At 35.6% G+C, this 16,175-nt stretch overlaps 1 protein-coding gene across 1 annotated transcript in view; it reads left to right on the top strand.

Annotated features, from left to right (window-relative positions):
- Window positions 1-6,405: 6,405 nt before the first annotated feature.
- The window catches only part of mtor (mechanistic target of rapamycin kinase), a 157,762-nt gene continuing 147,992 nt past the window's right edge, over window positions 6,406-16,175 (top strand). Inside the window, exons 1-11 of the mRNA XM_052603534.1 lie at window positions 6,406-6,484; window positions 7,038-7,212; window positions 8,116-8,224; window positions 8,416-8,648; window positions 9,351-9,551; window positions 9,649-9,783; window positions 13,279-13,554; window positions 14,284-14,392; window positions 14,626-14,809; window positions 15,201-15,329; window positions 15,676-15,920. Coding sequence (XP_052459494.1) covers window positions 7,093-7,212; window positions 8,116-8,224; window positions 8,416-8,648; window positions 9,351-9,551; window positions 9,649-9,783; window positions 13,279-13,554; window positions 14,284-14,392; window positions 14,626-14,809; window positions 15,201-15,329; window positions 15,676-15,920 — 1,741 coding nt within the window. The 5' untranslated portion in view covers window positions 6,406-6,484; window positions 7,038-7,092. The remainder of the gene's footprint in view (window positions 6,485-7,037; window positions 7,213-8,115; window positions 8,225-8,415; window positions 8,649-9,350; window positions 9,552-9,648; window positions 9,784-13,278; window positions 13,555-14,283; window positions 14,393-14,625; window positions 14,810-15,200; window positions 15,330-15,675; window positions 15,921-16,175) is intronic.

The raw sequence follows: 16,175 nt of genomic DNA, 5'->3' as shown, positions 1-16,175 counted from the left end.
CTCCATTTTTCGGGCTGCTCTCTTTAGGGTGCGAGTATGCTCATTATACCATGGTGTCAAACTGTTTTCCTTAACCTTTCTTAAGCGTAAAGGAGCAACTGTATTTAAAGTGCTAGAAAAGAGAGAGTCCATAGTTTCTGTTACATCATCAAGTTGTTCTGAGGTTTTGGATATGCTAAGGAATTCGGATACATCAGGAAGATAACTTAAAAAGCAGTCTTTTGTGGTAGAAGTGATGGTTCTTCGATACTTGTAACAAGAAGTAGAATTTACAATTTTGGCTATATGAAGTTTACACAGAACTAAATAATGATCTGAGATATCATCACTTGGCTGAATAATTTCAACACTATCAACATCAATTCCATGTGACAGTATTAAATCTAGAGTATGATTTCGACAATGAGTAGGTCCTGAAACGTGTTGTCTAACACCAATAGAGTTCAGAATGTCTATAAATGCTGATCCCAATACATCTTTTTCATTATCGACATGGATATTAAAATCACCAACTATTAAGACTTTATCTGCAGCCAGAACTAACTCGGATGTAAAATCACCAAACTCTTTAATAAAGTCTGTATGGTGCCCTGGTGGCCTGTATACAGTAGCCAGTACAAACATAACAGGGGATTTATCATTAACATTGGTTTCTCTGGATAATGTTATATGAAGCACCATTACTTCAAACGAGTTATACTTGAAGCCTGCCCTCTGAGAAATCCTGAAAACGTTATTATAAATTGAAGCAACACCTCCCCCTTTGCCTTTTAGACGCGGCTCGTGTTTATAACAATAATCTTGGGGGGTGGACTCATTTAAAATAATGTAATCATCAGGTTTTAGCCAGGTTTCTGTCAAGCAGAGCACATCTATATTATGATCAGTTATCATATTATTTACAAAAAGTGTTTTCGTAGAAATGGATCTGATATTCAATAAGCCAATCTTTATCATTTGTTTATCCATATTGCATTTGTTTTTTATTTGTTGAACCTCAATTAAATTGTTAACCTTAACTTGGTTTGGACGTTTTTTGTATTTTCTAGTTCGTGGAACAGACACAGTCTCTATAGTGTGATATCTAGGTGAAAGAGTCTCTATGTGCTGAGAATTAACTGACCTCTGTGACGGGTTCATCATCAATGATGAACTGCCTTTAACTGTCATTTTGCATTATTGACTATATAAATAAAGGTGACTTGACTTGACTATCATAATGTAAACCGAAAGAACATTCAATGAAGGGTAAAAAAATTGTAGGGTGGAACTTGATTTTCACAGTCATCTGATATGGGTGTTTCATATCTGAATGGAGCCAGTTACTACATTTTTGATCAAAATTACAGCCATAAAATATTTTCTTTTAGAATAATAAGCATTGTTGAATTGGGCACATCATTACCAGAAATATAAAATAAATGGCATAAACACAAATTTCTTGTAATGTTCAGGTTTCATAATGCTGATGCCAAGCTTCTCAAGGCTTATTGATCAAATAGTTTCTATACAGTGTTATGATCTCCTGACAAAATGTTGGTGGCGGTGGTGTGTTAAGGGACAGGAGGTTCGTCTGTCTTCTCAAGGGTGTTATTGTCTTGCAAACAGAATGTGAGAGTTTGGGGATTTCTTTGGATATCTTTGTCCAGCCAAAGCCTCTCTTATTTGTGAACCTGTAGCTGGTAGTATACTGATCTGATTTATTATCAGAGCAGCCTTTCCAAAGGAAAAATGAAAAAAAGTGACGTGATATACAGCCAAGTATGGTGACCCATACTCAGAATTCGTGCTCTGTATTTAACCCATCCAAAGTGCACACACACAGTGAACACACACACCCGGAGCAGTGGGCAGCCATTTATGCTGCGGCACCCGGGGAACAGTTGGAGGTTCAGTCCCTTGCTCAAGGGCACCTAAGTCGTGGTATTGCCAGCCTGAGACTCAAAACCCACAACCTTAGGGTTAGGAGTCATACTCTCTAACCACCAGCCCACGACTTCCCCCTCACGTAAGTGACTGATAGTGCCTGAAGAGCACTATCTGTCTTTATTTGAAATAAATGACACAACAGCTCTTATAGGTGGTGTAAAACTTACATACTCTTTTTCAGCATCCCAAAATCTCCTCAAGCTGCCCATCCAAACACCCAACAACCTCTTTAGCTGCACCTAGACAGATACAATGCTAATGAATGTGTTTACTGTTACCAGTTTTAGTCTGATTAATGTGAGATTACCAATGTAAGATGCTTAAAAAAAAACGTACTTGGGCCTGCCTCGTTGTTTTCTGTTAAATGCTCTGCTTAAGAATGGAAAGACTGTTTGTGTGCATACACTGTAATAGCCCATAGACTGTATACTGTATATACACACACACACACACACACTCCAGGTTTAGCACATGCTTTTTGAAAAAGATTGTGGTATAATCTGTAGTGAAATATAATGAAAAAAATATATGATTCAATATTCAATAGTAACAAATTGCGCATAAGATAGAATTGATGTGAAGCTTTTTTCTCAGTCCCAATGATTTAGGTATGTTTTGTGCTGGCATCTCAGACTCTCAAAATGTCATTACTGAACATTAATTTCCTTTTTTCCAAAACGCCTTTGCTATTTGTCATGTAAGCATTATTACATTTTTGTCAGTCATCACAAAATCTATTTTAGGGATGCACCGATCCAATATTCAGTACCTGTATCACTTCGATACTGTCATTTTCTCTGGGTTCCTGTCAGGCCCGATATTGTGCGTATACTACTCTATTTGTTAAGCCCTATACAAAAACATTATAAAGCACCATAAAGTTTATGTGCACTATATTCAAAGTGGTCTGAAACTGTTCCGTGTTATAATGTGAGGTACATATTTAAGTCGTTACTAAACTCTTTCTGCTGTCGCTGTCTTTCATCCTTCATTCAGCATTCAAAGTGTGCATTCCGTTTGGTTACACCAGTCAAGTGTAAGATGATTCAGTGTTCCTATTATTATACTTGATCTGTAGATAAAAATCAAAGGTTTTGCATAACATGACTTTATCTTGCTGGAGTTTAGTGCTGTTTCTAAAGCATGCTACTCTCTACCAGATGTCTGTTAGAGATCACTACACTGTAGTAAAGAGCACTATGAACTGTTAACTGTTAAAACGGTTAAAAGAAGAGTCTCAATAAACTATTGCACAGATGTAATACGCAGATAGAATGACTCCATGTTGCTTCAAGCGCATCATTCTGCTCACAAAATGCATATAAGAGCTTTTGTGCTGCTCTGTACTGGAGCCTTTCATATTATAATACTTTTGTGCAATGAAAGATTATTAATTCTTCCTTATCTATCATATATTGCTGCCTCATTACTGTGCTATAAATTTAAATTAACCAACATAGTCAGAGTATGTCCTGGATTTCCTCCATGTTAAAGCTGAGGATTTCTGGAAGTCCTCCAACCACTTGCCTCAGCAGTAATGCTGCAGTAGTTACTGTAATGCATCAAGACACTTTATATTTGAAGGTCATGTAATTCTCATTGTTCTCAAGATTATTTTAATTAAATATACTCTAACTGAGTGATATATATATATATATATATATATATATATATATATATATATATATATATATATATATATATATATATATATATATATATATTGTTGTGGATAGCCTATTGATTTCAATTATTCATTGTTTTTCCCCTGACACTGCACTGAATCAAATACGTGAACATCCTTGCCAAACTGAGTCAAAACTTTTTTTTTTAAATCAACAAAGCATGAGAAGATTCTGGTTAATTTGCTTGTCAGTGCATGTACTGTGTAGAAATTGTCTGTTGTGCAATATTTTGGTTGGAAGTCAATGGATGTTGCAGAAAAGTTAACCTATGGTTTAAATACATAAACCATGGTAGTTGTTGGGGTTGAATTTGTATCCTCTTTTATAAATAGGGTAATATTAAAATAAAAAGTTTAAAATAAACCTCTCTAGGTAGAATATTTATTATAGCTTATTTTTTAGACAACTCACCCATTCAACATTTGGACATTTGTAAGCTCCCTTCTTTATATTTGTTACCCTGGATCACAAAACCAATCTTAAGTGTGCATTTTTCGATACATCATCTGAAAGCTGATTAAATAAGCTTTCCATTTTCCATTTCTTAGGATATGACATTTTGTCTTACAATGCAAATTACTAATAAAAATTAAGTTTTTATATATTTACGGTTGTAAATTTACAAAATATCTTCCTGAAACATGATCTTTACTTAACCTATTTGTGGCCATTTTTTTCTGAATGGTTTCATCCATATAGTCATGTTCATATATTTTTTATCCATATCCAAATCATATCCATATCATATGTGTCCTATGTGAACGTTTTGCATTTATTTTTCCCAGGTTTTTTTTATTTTTCTTGAAAATCATATTTGAATGTGCGGCAATGTTGCTGTTGGGCAAATATGTTGTATTCACCCCTTCAGTGTGAAATTTGAATAGGAGGAGAACATTTGGCATCTAACTCAAAATAACTGCTTTCAACAGATCAATCTTTATTCATAAACAAATTTATCATGCATAAAAGTCAAAGAACATTTGATGCAAACCCAGAAAAGTCTGAATCTATCTTATAATCTCTTGAATATGATAACACAACAAATCCATTTGTCTTAAAATGGTGTAACATATTGCACAACAATGTGCAGCCATTAAGTTGACCCAACAGGGTATTGTGTATCAATAAAATTAAATGAAAAAAAAAAAAAAAATTACACATTTAACTGTTTGGTTATCAACATTCTGCAAAATATCTTATTTTGTTTTCAACAGAAGAAAGAATCTCATAAGTTTGCAACCTGAAGATGACACAATGATGACACAATTTCTATTTTTGGGTAAAATTTCCCTTATGTAAGCAAGTTTAGAATAAGTGCAAGGAGTACTGCAGTGAAGGTACAAGTAAATTTCAATAAACATATTTGCATACTATACTTTGTGATGTAAATATGTAAAATCTCATATATTTAATGAATAGGCACATATTGATTAGGTCAAATGGATTAACCTAGACAGAAGTCCTTGATATTAATGAAATTAATAATTTTATTTTTACAGTATATGATTATTTAAATAAGTATCATTTGTAGGCTACAACCATAATTGTTTATTTATTTACTTATTATTAAACATGCAGGTACATGTATTTTAATTCTAAGAAGTGTGTTAAATGAAAATAAATAAAATAAACACATAAAAAATAAATAAATTAAATTAAATTAAAATAAATAGAATGAAGAAAATATTACATCTATATAATAAAAAGGTATACCTGAAAGAAAATTACACTTTTTTTTAGGCCCATAGTATTCTATGGCTGACTGTAATAGCTGATTTCATATAATAATGTAAATATAAACTCTTTACTTATTTCTGAATTTCAGCATTATAATGGAATCAAGCTACTATAATACATAAAATCTATTAGGGTCCTTGACCGAATGAAATGCATCTGGACTGGATAAAGGGGCCTCAATATTTTGCCCCTTACAATTTCATAAAATGTAGAAAAATATGGTCTACATTTATTAATCACATCACATGTTTTAGCTTTTTATCTTTCCTTTCTTTCTTTTGTGTGACTGACTGAAGTTTGTAAACTGCTGCTGTCTCTTGAAAACTGGAAATCTCCACCCACAATGGCAAAAGCAGACACAAAAGAGGGGCAGTAGAGCTGTGGAAAGATTGCTCTCTCATCTCCTCCTTTTGACAGATTTATTCCTTATCAAATTAAGTTGTACTGTACAGTAGCGATGTCAGTTAAAGGGTTAAGTTATGTTTTAGGTGGGATATTATGAAAGCAAAAAGCACTAAAACAAGACCAATGACCTTGATTTATTAACCTGTTTACACTGTATACTCCATTTCCCCATGATATGTACTTACAAGTTATTTGTTAGTTGCCCCTTGGACTTTTGACTAAGTATTAAAAAAACTATAGATCTCCTGGAAGATATGTTTTGTTTGGATGATTGCAACTAAATGGGTTAATATCATAGACTGTATAATATCCTAATGATTTTTGGCACAAAAGAAAAATCTACAATTTTGACCCATACAATGTATTTTTGGCTATTGCTACAAATATACCTGTGTAAAATAAGACCGTTTTGTAGTCCAGGGTAACATGTTTAATGATTTAAACACTAAACGTACAGGCTTACTATCTTATCGTATCTCTATGGCATTAACAATGTTATACGAAATTTTTAGTACGTAGTTCTTGTACGTGAATTCGATTCACCCTATGTTTCTTTCCAGCTTTAGACGCTTCCGTCTGAGCGAATGATTGGTTAAACTGTACAGTCAAGCGTTTCCAAGTAATTGTCTATTGGCAGACGGGACGTCACTCAAAGGTTGTGCCCGCCCACTGTTACTGCAGTTTCACGAGTGCATTGTATCCAGTGGTAAATTCTTTAACGTACTCGGGTAAATACAGATTTTCTAAATACTGCATTTCTAAATACATTTAACGTTAATCCAATAAAATGTTATGTTTGATATTACATAAGCAGCTGACAGACACTTGCTAAAATAACCCGACTGACTGTAACGTTAGCTGTAGGTAGCACCTTTGGCTAACTAATCTATCCATCGATTCATCCGCTAAATGTTGTATTTTTTTACATTATTTTCATTAATAACTGTGATCTACATGTCTTTCTCTTACTTTCATCAGTGGTAGGAATTACTGAGCATTCTTTAAAAATGACAAAATCGTCTTTAGATGCTTCTGTATATTCTTAGTATGTAAAGTGACATTTAATAGTAATGCAATACAGAATATTAGAAAACTACAACTTCACGATTTTTATATATTATTATATTTTTATATCATATTTTTTTTCATAAAGGGATACTTAATGTAAAAATGTTTCTTAATTTCAAAAGTAACGTTATAGTAAAAGTGGTTTATTGGCATCTGGAAGTCGAGATAACCATTTAATCTGATCATTTTACCCAGTTGTTTCTCATATGGCAGATTGTTTGAATTGCAAGCAGACCTACACGTAGCTGAATCCCAGCCATCAGCCAGCATGTCTGGCACTGCTACAGTCCTGCAGCAGTTTGTGAGTGGTCTTAAGAGTCGAAATGAAGACACACGTGCCAAAGCTGCCAAAGACCTCCAGCATTATGTCACCACAGAACTAAGAGAGGTAAACTGTACTACCTGTGTCCCTAATCATCCAAATATATACATTGTTAAGCTTCTTCAGAAGAGTCAAAAGCATAGCTTTGACATAGTAATTTCTATATTTTTTTGCCTAAATGTAATGTCTTATTACCACACCTGTGACTGGTAATTAACGTTTTGTCCTGCAATGTGTTTAAACAAACAAGAAAGGAAGCATGTTTACTATGTAAACAATAGAAAAATGGAAGCATAAAACATGTGCATGACCAAAACACCCAGTTAGACAACAGTGAAATTTCACATTTACAATTTCAGTATCACAGCAAAACATATCAACAGTCTAAGCAATATTAGATAAAATATTTTACAAGAAATAGCATAAATAAATAAAATAAGAACAAACAAAGGTACATTACAAATGAAATAAATGGTGCTTTTTAGTTAGGTTCAACAGTAGCATTCAGGAAAGAAATACTATAGAAATTAATAAATAATGCAATTATTATCAAATGTAAAATAAAACAGCATAGTTTTCACTGTATACATTAAATATAGATTAATTGTACTTTAAAGCTACAAAATCTATTCACTCAGAATGTTAAGATCCCATTTCCACCTGTATTTAGTGCTGACCACTTGTGATTCAGTCATCAAAAACTTCTTATTTAAAGGGCATTTGCAAATTATCTATTTGCAAGTCCGTAGTCAATCCAGCTTTACAGTGCCTGTAGTAGCACCTATGTGGCATCGGACGTTTTTCCCAGTAAATAATACATAAAATGTGTGGTAATTTGTGATTGATTTAAATGAGCGTATCATTTACAGAGTTACCTGAAATTGACAGCCTTACATTAAAAGCATACATAAATATAAACTACTGAGAAGGGTCATGTTTATTGAGCAGTGTTTTTGCTTCTGACTTAAGCTGAGCCAAGATGAAGCCACCACTTTCTATGACGAGCTGAACCACCACATATTCGAGTTGGTTTCCAGCTCAGATGTGAATGAGAAAAAAGGTGGTATCCTGGCCATAGGTGAGTATTAACTCAATTACAATTGCTGTCTACTATATATTATTGTTTTTAATCAAAACGTAAACAAATGTGGCCTTATGTTTCTATTTTGGTTAGTTCTACCTATAATTTTCCATTGAACATGACTTGTTACCATTGTATTGCTTTGTTTGAAGCATTTTTTTATCATTGTGTAATGGCTGTTTCTCCAGTGAGTTTGATTGGAGTGGAAGGTGGAAATGCCACCCGTATCAGCCGATTTGCCAACTACCTGCGCAACCTGCTTCCCTCCAGTGACTCAGTGGTCATGGAGATGGCCTCGAAGGCCATGGGTCACCTGTCCATGGCAGGAGACACGTTCACTGCGGAGTATGTGGAGTTTGAGGTGAAGAGAGCTCTAGAATGGCTGGGAGCAGACAGGAATGAGGGCAGACGGCATGCAGCGGTGCGTAGAAACACTCAACTGAATTTTATATTGTCAATATAAATCGCAAGGTAACTATTTGAAGCCTTTAAGTTAAAGTAGCATTCTTGGTGTATGTTTCTTCTAAATTATAACTATAGTTTACCCATAAATGAAACTTTTGTCATCAGTTTCTCACCCTCATGTTGTTCCAAACCTGTATGATTTTCTCTCTTCTGTTAAACAAAAAACTGAATGTTGGTACCCAAACAGTGGCTGGTAGCCATTGAATTCCATAGTGTTTTTCATCATAGTATGTTGTGAATTAAACTTTATATAAGATTCGGTAACACTTTAGAATAAGGTTCCATTAGTTAATGTTAGTTAATGTATTAATTAACATGAACAAACAATGAATAATACATTTATTACTGTATTTATTCATCTTCGTTAATGTTAGTTAATTAAATTACAGTTATTCATTGTTAGTTCATGGTAATTCACAGTGCATTAACTAATGTTAACAAGCACAACTTTTGATTTAAATAATGCATTAGTAAATGTTGAAATTAACATGAACTAAGACTTATAAATGCTGTAGAAGGATTGTTCTTGCTTGTTGGATTTTAGTTGAATTTTTGGGATGTTGGTGTATCTTAGCTTCCTTAACAGTACTTCCTTCTGTCTCTTTGCTCTCTTCTGTCCAATGTGAACTGAATTCTCTTGCCGCTGGTTTTGTTTCAGGTGCTGGTTTTGCGAGAGCTTGCTGTCAGCGCACCCACATTCTTCTTCCAGCAGGTGCAGCCGTTCTTTGATAACATTTTCTATGCTGTATGGGACTCCAAACAGGCGATCCGTGAGGGTGCAGTATCTGCACTCAGAGCCTGCCTGATCCTTACCACCCAGAGAGAGACCAAAGAGATGCAGAAGCCACAGTGGTACAAGGTCAGAATTAAAACACCTTTGAATGTCTTTAAATGTGTGTGTGTGTGTGTATTATGGGTATGGCCACATATTCCATATATTTTATCGTCACAAACAGCAAACGTTTGAGGAAGCTGAAAAGGGTTTTGATGAGACTCTGGCTAAAGAGAAAGGCATGAATAAGGATGACCGTGTCCATGGAGCTCTACTGATTCTCAATGAACTGGTGCGAATTAGCAGTATGGAGGGAGAGGTAAGATACCGCTCATGATTCTTGAGTTTTTGCTTGTTCTTTCATTGTTTGGTTCTTTGTTTTTTTGTTGCTTGTTATTTGTGTTATTTATCATTCTATTCTTTATTTCTTAGGCTGTTTATTTTTTTATTTTTGTCCTTTCAATTGTTTGCATTGTTTACTTTTTATTTAAAGGGGGGGTGAAATGCTGTTTCATGCATACTGAGTTTTTTACACTGTTAAAGAGTTGGATTCCCATGCTAAACATGGGCAAAGTTTCAAAAATTAAGTTGTACGTTTGAAGGAGTATTTCTGTTCCAAAAATACTCCTTCCGGTTTGTCACAAGTTTTTTTCGAGTATGGCTCTGTGTGACGTTATATGGAGCGGAATTTCCTTATATGGGTCCTGACGCACTTCTGCCGGAAGAGCGCGCGCTCCCGTATAGCAGAGCACTGAGAGCACAGACATTCACTGATCAGAGCGAGAGCGTCGCGAAATGTCACAAAAGAATGGTGTTTTTGGTTGCCAGGGCAAGACAACCCTGCACAGATTACCAAAAGAGAAACAGCATTAAGGGACCAGTGGATGGAGTTTATTTTTACAGAGCATCAACGGAGTTGTGCAAGTGTTTTTATTTGTTCCCCTGCATTTCGAAGATGCTTGTTTTACAAACAAGGTCCAGTTTGATGCCGGATTTGCATATCGTTTATTTCTTAAGGATTATGCAATCCCAACGAAAAAGGGTCACGATCGTGTGTTGGAACCGCATGCGGTGAGTAAAACTGCTTCAAATATCTCTGTGTTATTAACTTATCTATCGGCGTGTAAGCACATCAAGTAAACAACATGCGATGTTGTCATCAAACTGCACGAGTAAAACTGCTTCAAATATCTGTTGTTAACTTAGCTATCATAGCTATCACTTAGCTGTCATCAAACTGCACTTTCCACATGTACAGCTTAAAAAAAAAAAGATGACAAAGTGGAACTTAGTCATTTTCCAAAACCGCTTAGCAAATATATACAGTTTCAGTACGTTACATACCACATAGAGACTGATTGCTGATGCTGCTCTTGTTCAAATTCAGCCTCTGGATCTGATTCTGGATCATTAATATACGCTGAATCTGACTGTTAGCCATGGTTTGTTTTGGTTGGTTTTGTCCTCACGGTGTCACAGCTTCCAGACACGCTCAACACAAAAGCCTACTGGCGCTTGTGATTCTTTAGCTCCGCCCACACGTCACGCCTCCAGCCGCTCGTGTTTTTCCGGGAAAAATCGGTACAGACTATCTTTCTCTTATGAATATAATAAAACTAAAGACTTTTTGGAGTTATGAAGGATGCAGTACTACTCTATAGGTACTCAAGATTAACAGGATATTGAGTGAAAACGAGCATTTCACCCCCCCTTTAAGTTTTTTTAACTTTCAATCAAGTTTGACATCACTCATTGCTTCAATGCTTATATTCATTATAGGGCTGTCGCAAAGAAGAAATTTCTCTTGCAGTAATTTTCAGTGGCTCAATATCGCAATATTGTTTGGTAAACCGAAGGCTTGAATCAAGGGCAATCATCGCAAATGTCGCCATTACGTAGAGCGCAAAAGAACCGGTGAACCGTTTTCTTCAACCGGTTTATTGAATCGAACTGTCCGAAAGAACTACTGGTGATACACTGCTTTGATTTGAACTCTCTCTCACAGCAGACACGGAAGAGAAGACAATGCTGAATAAAGTCGTCGTTTTTGCTATTTTTAGACCAAAATGTATTTTCTGGTTTTAATTACATACTTTTGCTATCTGGGTGAACTAACCCTTTAAGAAGAAGAGGATGACACACGTAGCTTATGCAAAAACATATAAAGTACAGCAGATTGTGAGAGAAAAATAAAGCAAGCGCAATGTTTTGTTTGGGAACATTTTATTTCAAATGGTGATAATTTTAATTGCAAACATTGTGACTAGGCATGGGCCGGTATGAGATTTTGATGGTATGGTAACATTAAGCAAAAATATCATGGTTTCACAGTATTGTTGTTAAAAATATTTTTTCAAGCTGGACACAATATATTTTGTTTTTGAGCAACATACAGAATATTAGAAACAGTAGAATGTTTATTTTTTTCTTTGATTTGTTTCCTAAAAAGAAACAATTAAAGACTGACAGCTTTATTTAACATAAATCTGTAATTACAGTTATTTAATTTTAGTTATGATTCATATACATATAATTTATATCATTTCATATTTTAGTTATATTTCATTCATAATTTGATTTAATAATAACCCAATATGAAGCAAAAACTGAATGTTCAGACAAGTTTTGTGAAATTATACCACATAAACTTTTTAGAAGACACTCAGCTCCATTCAAATCAACCAAACCAAATCAATATTGAGGATTTTCCTCCAATAGTTCATGCATCATGAACAGTGATCTTCCTGGTACAGTATTTTTCTTTGTGTGTCCATCTTTAGCGTCTCTGGCCTGTGTTAACGGGCATTAACAGACTTCATATTTTCACATAAATTACATTTTGGAAAATGATTGCATTGCAAGGCCAGAACAGAGAGTTGCAATAAGGCAAAAAACAGTCAATTGCCGATTGAGTAAAGCCCAAAATATACTTTGGCTGTCCACACACTGTCCACATTACCTTATTTTCGTCATCAAGAGGGCTCGCAGACAGCCGAGCACCCCATGGTACTGCAAGTGTGAGCTCATCCGTCCACGCACATCTGTGGTTGAGTATACTTTTGAAAGCTGTGCAGACGCGGCTGTGCGCGAGACAGAAAGGAACGCTGAATTTAAAGAATACCTGGGCCATAAGTTCGGCCATCCTACACATGTGACTGACCATTTGCTACACTGCACTTAGCCTGAGGGATTTCTACTCCTTCAGTCATTGAGGAGACCTGGAAAACAGACATGCAAAACAACAGGAACGGTATAATGGAAAATATTGTGGTTTTTAAAACCGTGACATTTTCAAATCGCGGTATACCTTAAAGCCGGTTATCAGCCCATCCTTAATTGTGACTGTTTTCAAATATAATACATCAATGAGCACCATGATATATAATTTTAAAAAAGTGCATCCAGCTTTTATATACTGATAGCTAATGGCACACTGATTTTTTCCCACAAATATATGACTTGACCTGAAGAAGGATAGACGCAGGTAATCGTGCATGCTCAGATGATAGAAGTCGTGGCATAATGGTTTGAGAATTTGACTCCTAACCTTAAGGTTATGGGTTCACGTCTCGGGCCAGCAATACCACGACTGAGTGCCCTTGAGCAAGCCACCGAACCCCCAACTGCCCCCCGGGTGCCACAGCATAAATGGCTGCCCACTACTGCTTTGTGTGTGCACTTTGGATGGGTTAAATGCAGAGTACGGATTCTGAGTATGAGTCACCATACTTTGCTGTATTTCATGTCAGTTAAATTATCTCTGTGACAGCCCTAATTCACTATTTGTTTTATTTGTTATCTTTCATTCCTGCAGCGTATGAGAGAGGAAATGGAGGAGATTACACAGCAGCAGATGGTTCATGATAAGTACTGCAAGGAGCTGATGGGTTTTAGCACGAAACCTCGCCACATCACACCCTTCACCAGTTTTCAGTCAGTGCAGCCGCAGCAGTCCAATGCTCTGCTGGGGCTGCTGGGATATAGCACACCACAGGGCTTCCTCAGTTTTGGAGCTGTACCTGTTCCCTCCAAAAGCACACTGGTGGAGAGCCGGTATTGCAGAGAACTGATGGAGGAGCGATTTGACCAGGTGATCAGTTACTGCATTTATTACTGAAGACGAAAGAACTGTCTGCAGCTGGTCTCAAGGGAAGCAGTCCCAGTAGTACAGTTTAGATAGAAATTGTAGGAAGGTTTTTTTTTTGTCAATTTCCTATCAATTAAGGGTAATTTCATGTTCATTTACGATTCTTCTTCTCCTTTTCAAACAATCCACTTCAGAAAAATTATATTTTATCCTTTAAGAGAAAGTATAATCTGAATTTTTAGTTAAAAAAAATATACACCCATATTTGAGATTAAGCTAAAAAATTGTCAATTTGTAGTTTTGCATAACATCTCTTAAAATTACAATTAATTATTAAGGCTTATTCATGATAAAAAATTATATCTTTAGTGAACATGCTGAGAAGATCACATGGATATCTATGGTCTTTTTGATTTTCTCAAAAATCTACTTTTCCAAACCCTTCTATGCAATATAAGCCGAATTCTGAGTTAATTGAACAATCATGAATTTGGCATGTATTTAAGATATCTCCTGATAAAAAGGTTTCAACTTTTTTTTTCTTTCTCAGATTTCAGCCGATGTAATATTCAGGAGTGAACAGTATTGTTTAAATAATGTCTCTGTGGTGTATAAGATTGTAGTCTTAGTTATAACTTTAGACATTTCTTAAAACAGTGCATCTGTGATCAGGGAAGTTGACATTTCCCATGGCATCTAAGGATCTAACGTGTTTTGTTGCTGTTGTTTCAGGTGTGTCGTTGGGTGCTGAAATACAGGACCAGTAAGAATCCTCTCATTCAGATGACTATCCTAAACCTACTGCCCCGACTTGCTGCCTTCCAGCCTCACACTTTCACTGGTACACTTACTTGTGACCTTCTCACAGCCTTACTTCCAAAACTGATTTTTGACTATTTCAGTAAATATATTTGTTTCAAATTCAGTGACATTCAGATATTTTTAATTCTATATCAAAGTTGCCAGATACATTGTGGGCTGACTGTACATATTATGATATATTTTTTTTTGTTTGTTTTCACTTTTTGCTATATTTGATTGACTATGTATTAAACATTTTTCTTCTGCCTTCAGATCAGTATTTACAGGACACCATGGGGCACCTGCTGGGCTGCCTGAAGAAAGAAAAGGAGCGGACGGCAGCATTTCAAGCATTGGGGTTGCTGGTGGTTGCTGTGAGGACCGAAATTCAGCCCTACCTCAGCAAGATCCTGGAGATCATCAAAGCTGCACTGCCACCTAAAGACTTTGCACACAAGTAAGAACCTGAAACCATTAAAATCTAAACTTTTGTTAGCGCACAGCTCTGATACAAACACTGTTGCAAAAATGTAAGCAGTAAGCCACTTTTAAAAGTTATATAAAATATCAAGTTATATAAAAGTTTAAAGTTCCTAAAAGATGAGAACTGAACTGAGAAGGATAATAGCATCACTGAATCAACAATGAACTGACTTTAACTGAAAAACTGACTGTTTCCTATTGTCATCTTTTTAGATCTGCTTTACAGCAGAATTTGAATTTTATTTGTGTTATTTAAATTATATTGTTTTCCTGTTTAACACTAAGCTGTTTTGACACAGTCTGTATGTACGTATTTGATTTTCTTCTTCTTTTTGCCCTCTTTCCCGTGTTTTGTAATCTTTTAGGAGGCAGAAGACCATGCAGGTGGATGCTACTGTATTCACTTGTATCAGTATGCTGTCCAGAGCTATGGGGCCTAGCATTCAACAGGATGTCAAAGAACTTCTTGAGCCCATGTTAGCTGTTGGTCTCAGGTACAGTATACGTTTAACCTCTTGGGGCTAGTGCTTTATTCTCAGTTTCTCCTTTACAAGGCAATAGTTTTTTTTTTTTTTTTTGGAGATGCAAACTCATAGATATAAACATATTATTTGCTACTGCGGTGTTAGACAATTAATAGAAATGTAGCATAATTAAAAACTGATATATAGGCACAATATATAGTTGTCTTCAAAACTAAATTTAAACATTTAAGCATAAGCCTTTAGAACAACATTTTTTAACATCATGAAAAACTTAAATGCTGTTGATTGTCCACAAAACTTTTACTAGTATTGTGCATCCCAGAAGAGTCTAATTTCCTGCCTCTCTTCTTCCCAGTCCTGCTTTGACTGCAGTGTTGTATGACCTGAGCAGGCAGATCCCACAGCTGAAGAAGGACATTCAGGATGGACTACTAAAAATGCTTTCTCTTGTGCTCATGCACAAGCCTCTGCGTCACCCTGGTATGCCCAAGGGCCTGGCGTACCAGCTGTCATCACCCAGCCTGACCAATATCCCGGAGGCTAGTGATGTAGGCAGCATCACCTTGGCACTGCGCACTCTAGGCAGCTTTGAATTTGAAGGTACAATACACTTTCAATGATGATGGTTGAAATGAAACTTTACTGTTAATTTAATAATTAATTAATTCTACCAGTTTTTAAACACATTAACACATTGAGTCCTTTTTTTTTTGCTTGGCCAATGTCCTGCATAATTTTGTCAAACATGGTCCTGAACGCACCAGCCTGGAAGTTTCTAGTAATCTTGACTATCACATATACTATTTATTATCTACAATTTTACAGGTGAAAGTAGATAATTAATAGACCACGTGA

The sequence above is a fragment of the Carassius gibelio genome, chromosome A8 (genome assembly GCF_023724105.1).
Source record: "Carassius gibelio isolate Cgi1373 ecotype wild population from Czech Republic chromosome A8, carGib1.2-hapl.c, whole genome shotgun sequence".
NCBI classification, from domain to species: domain Eukaryota; kingdom Metazoa; phylum Chordata; class Actinopteri; order Cypriniformes; family Cyprinidae; genus Carassius; species Carassius gibelio.
This window is presented reverse-complemented; position numbering and strand designations above follow the sequence as displayed.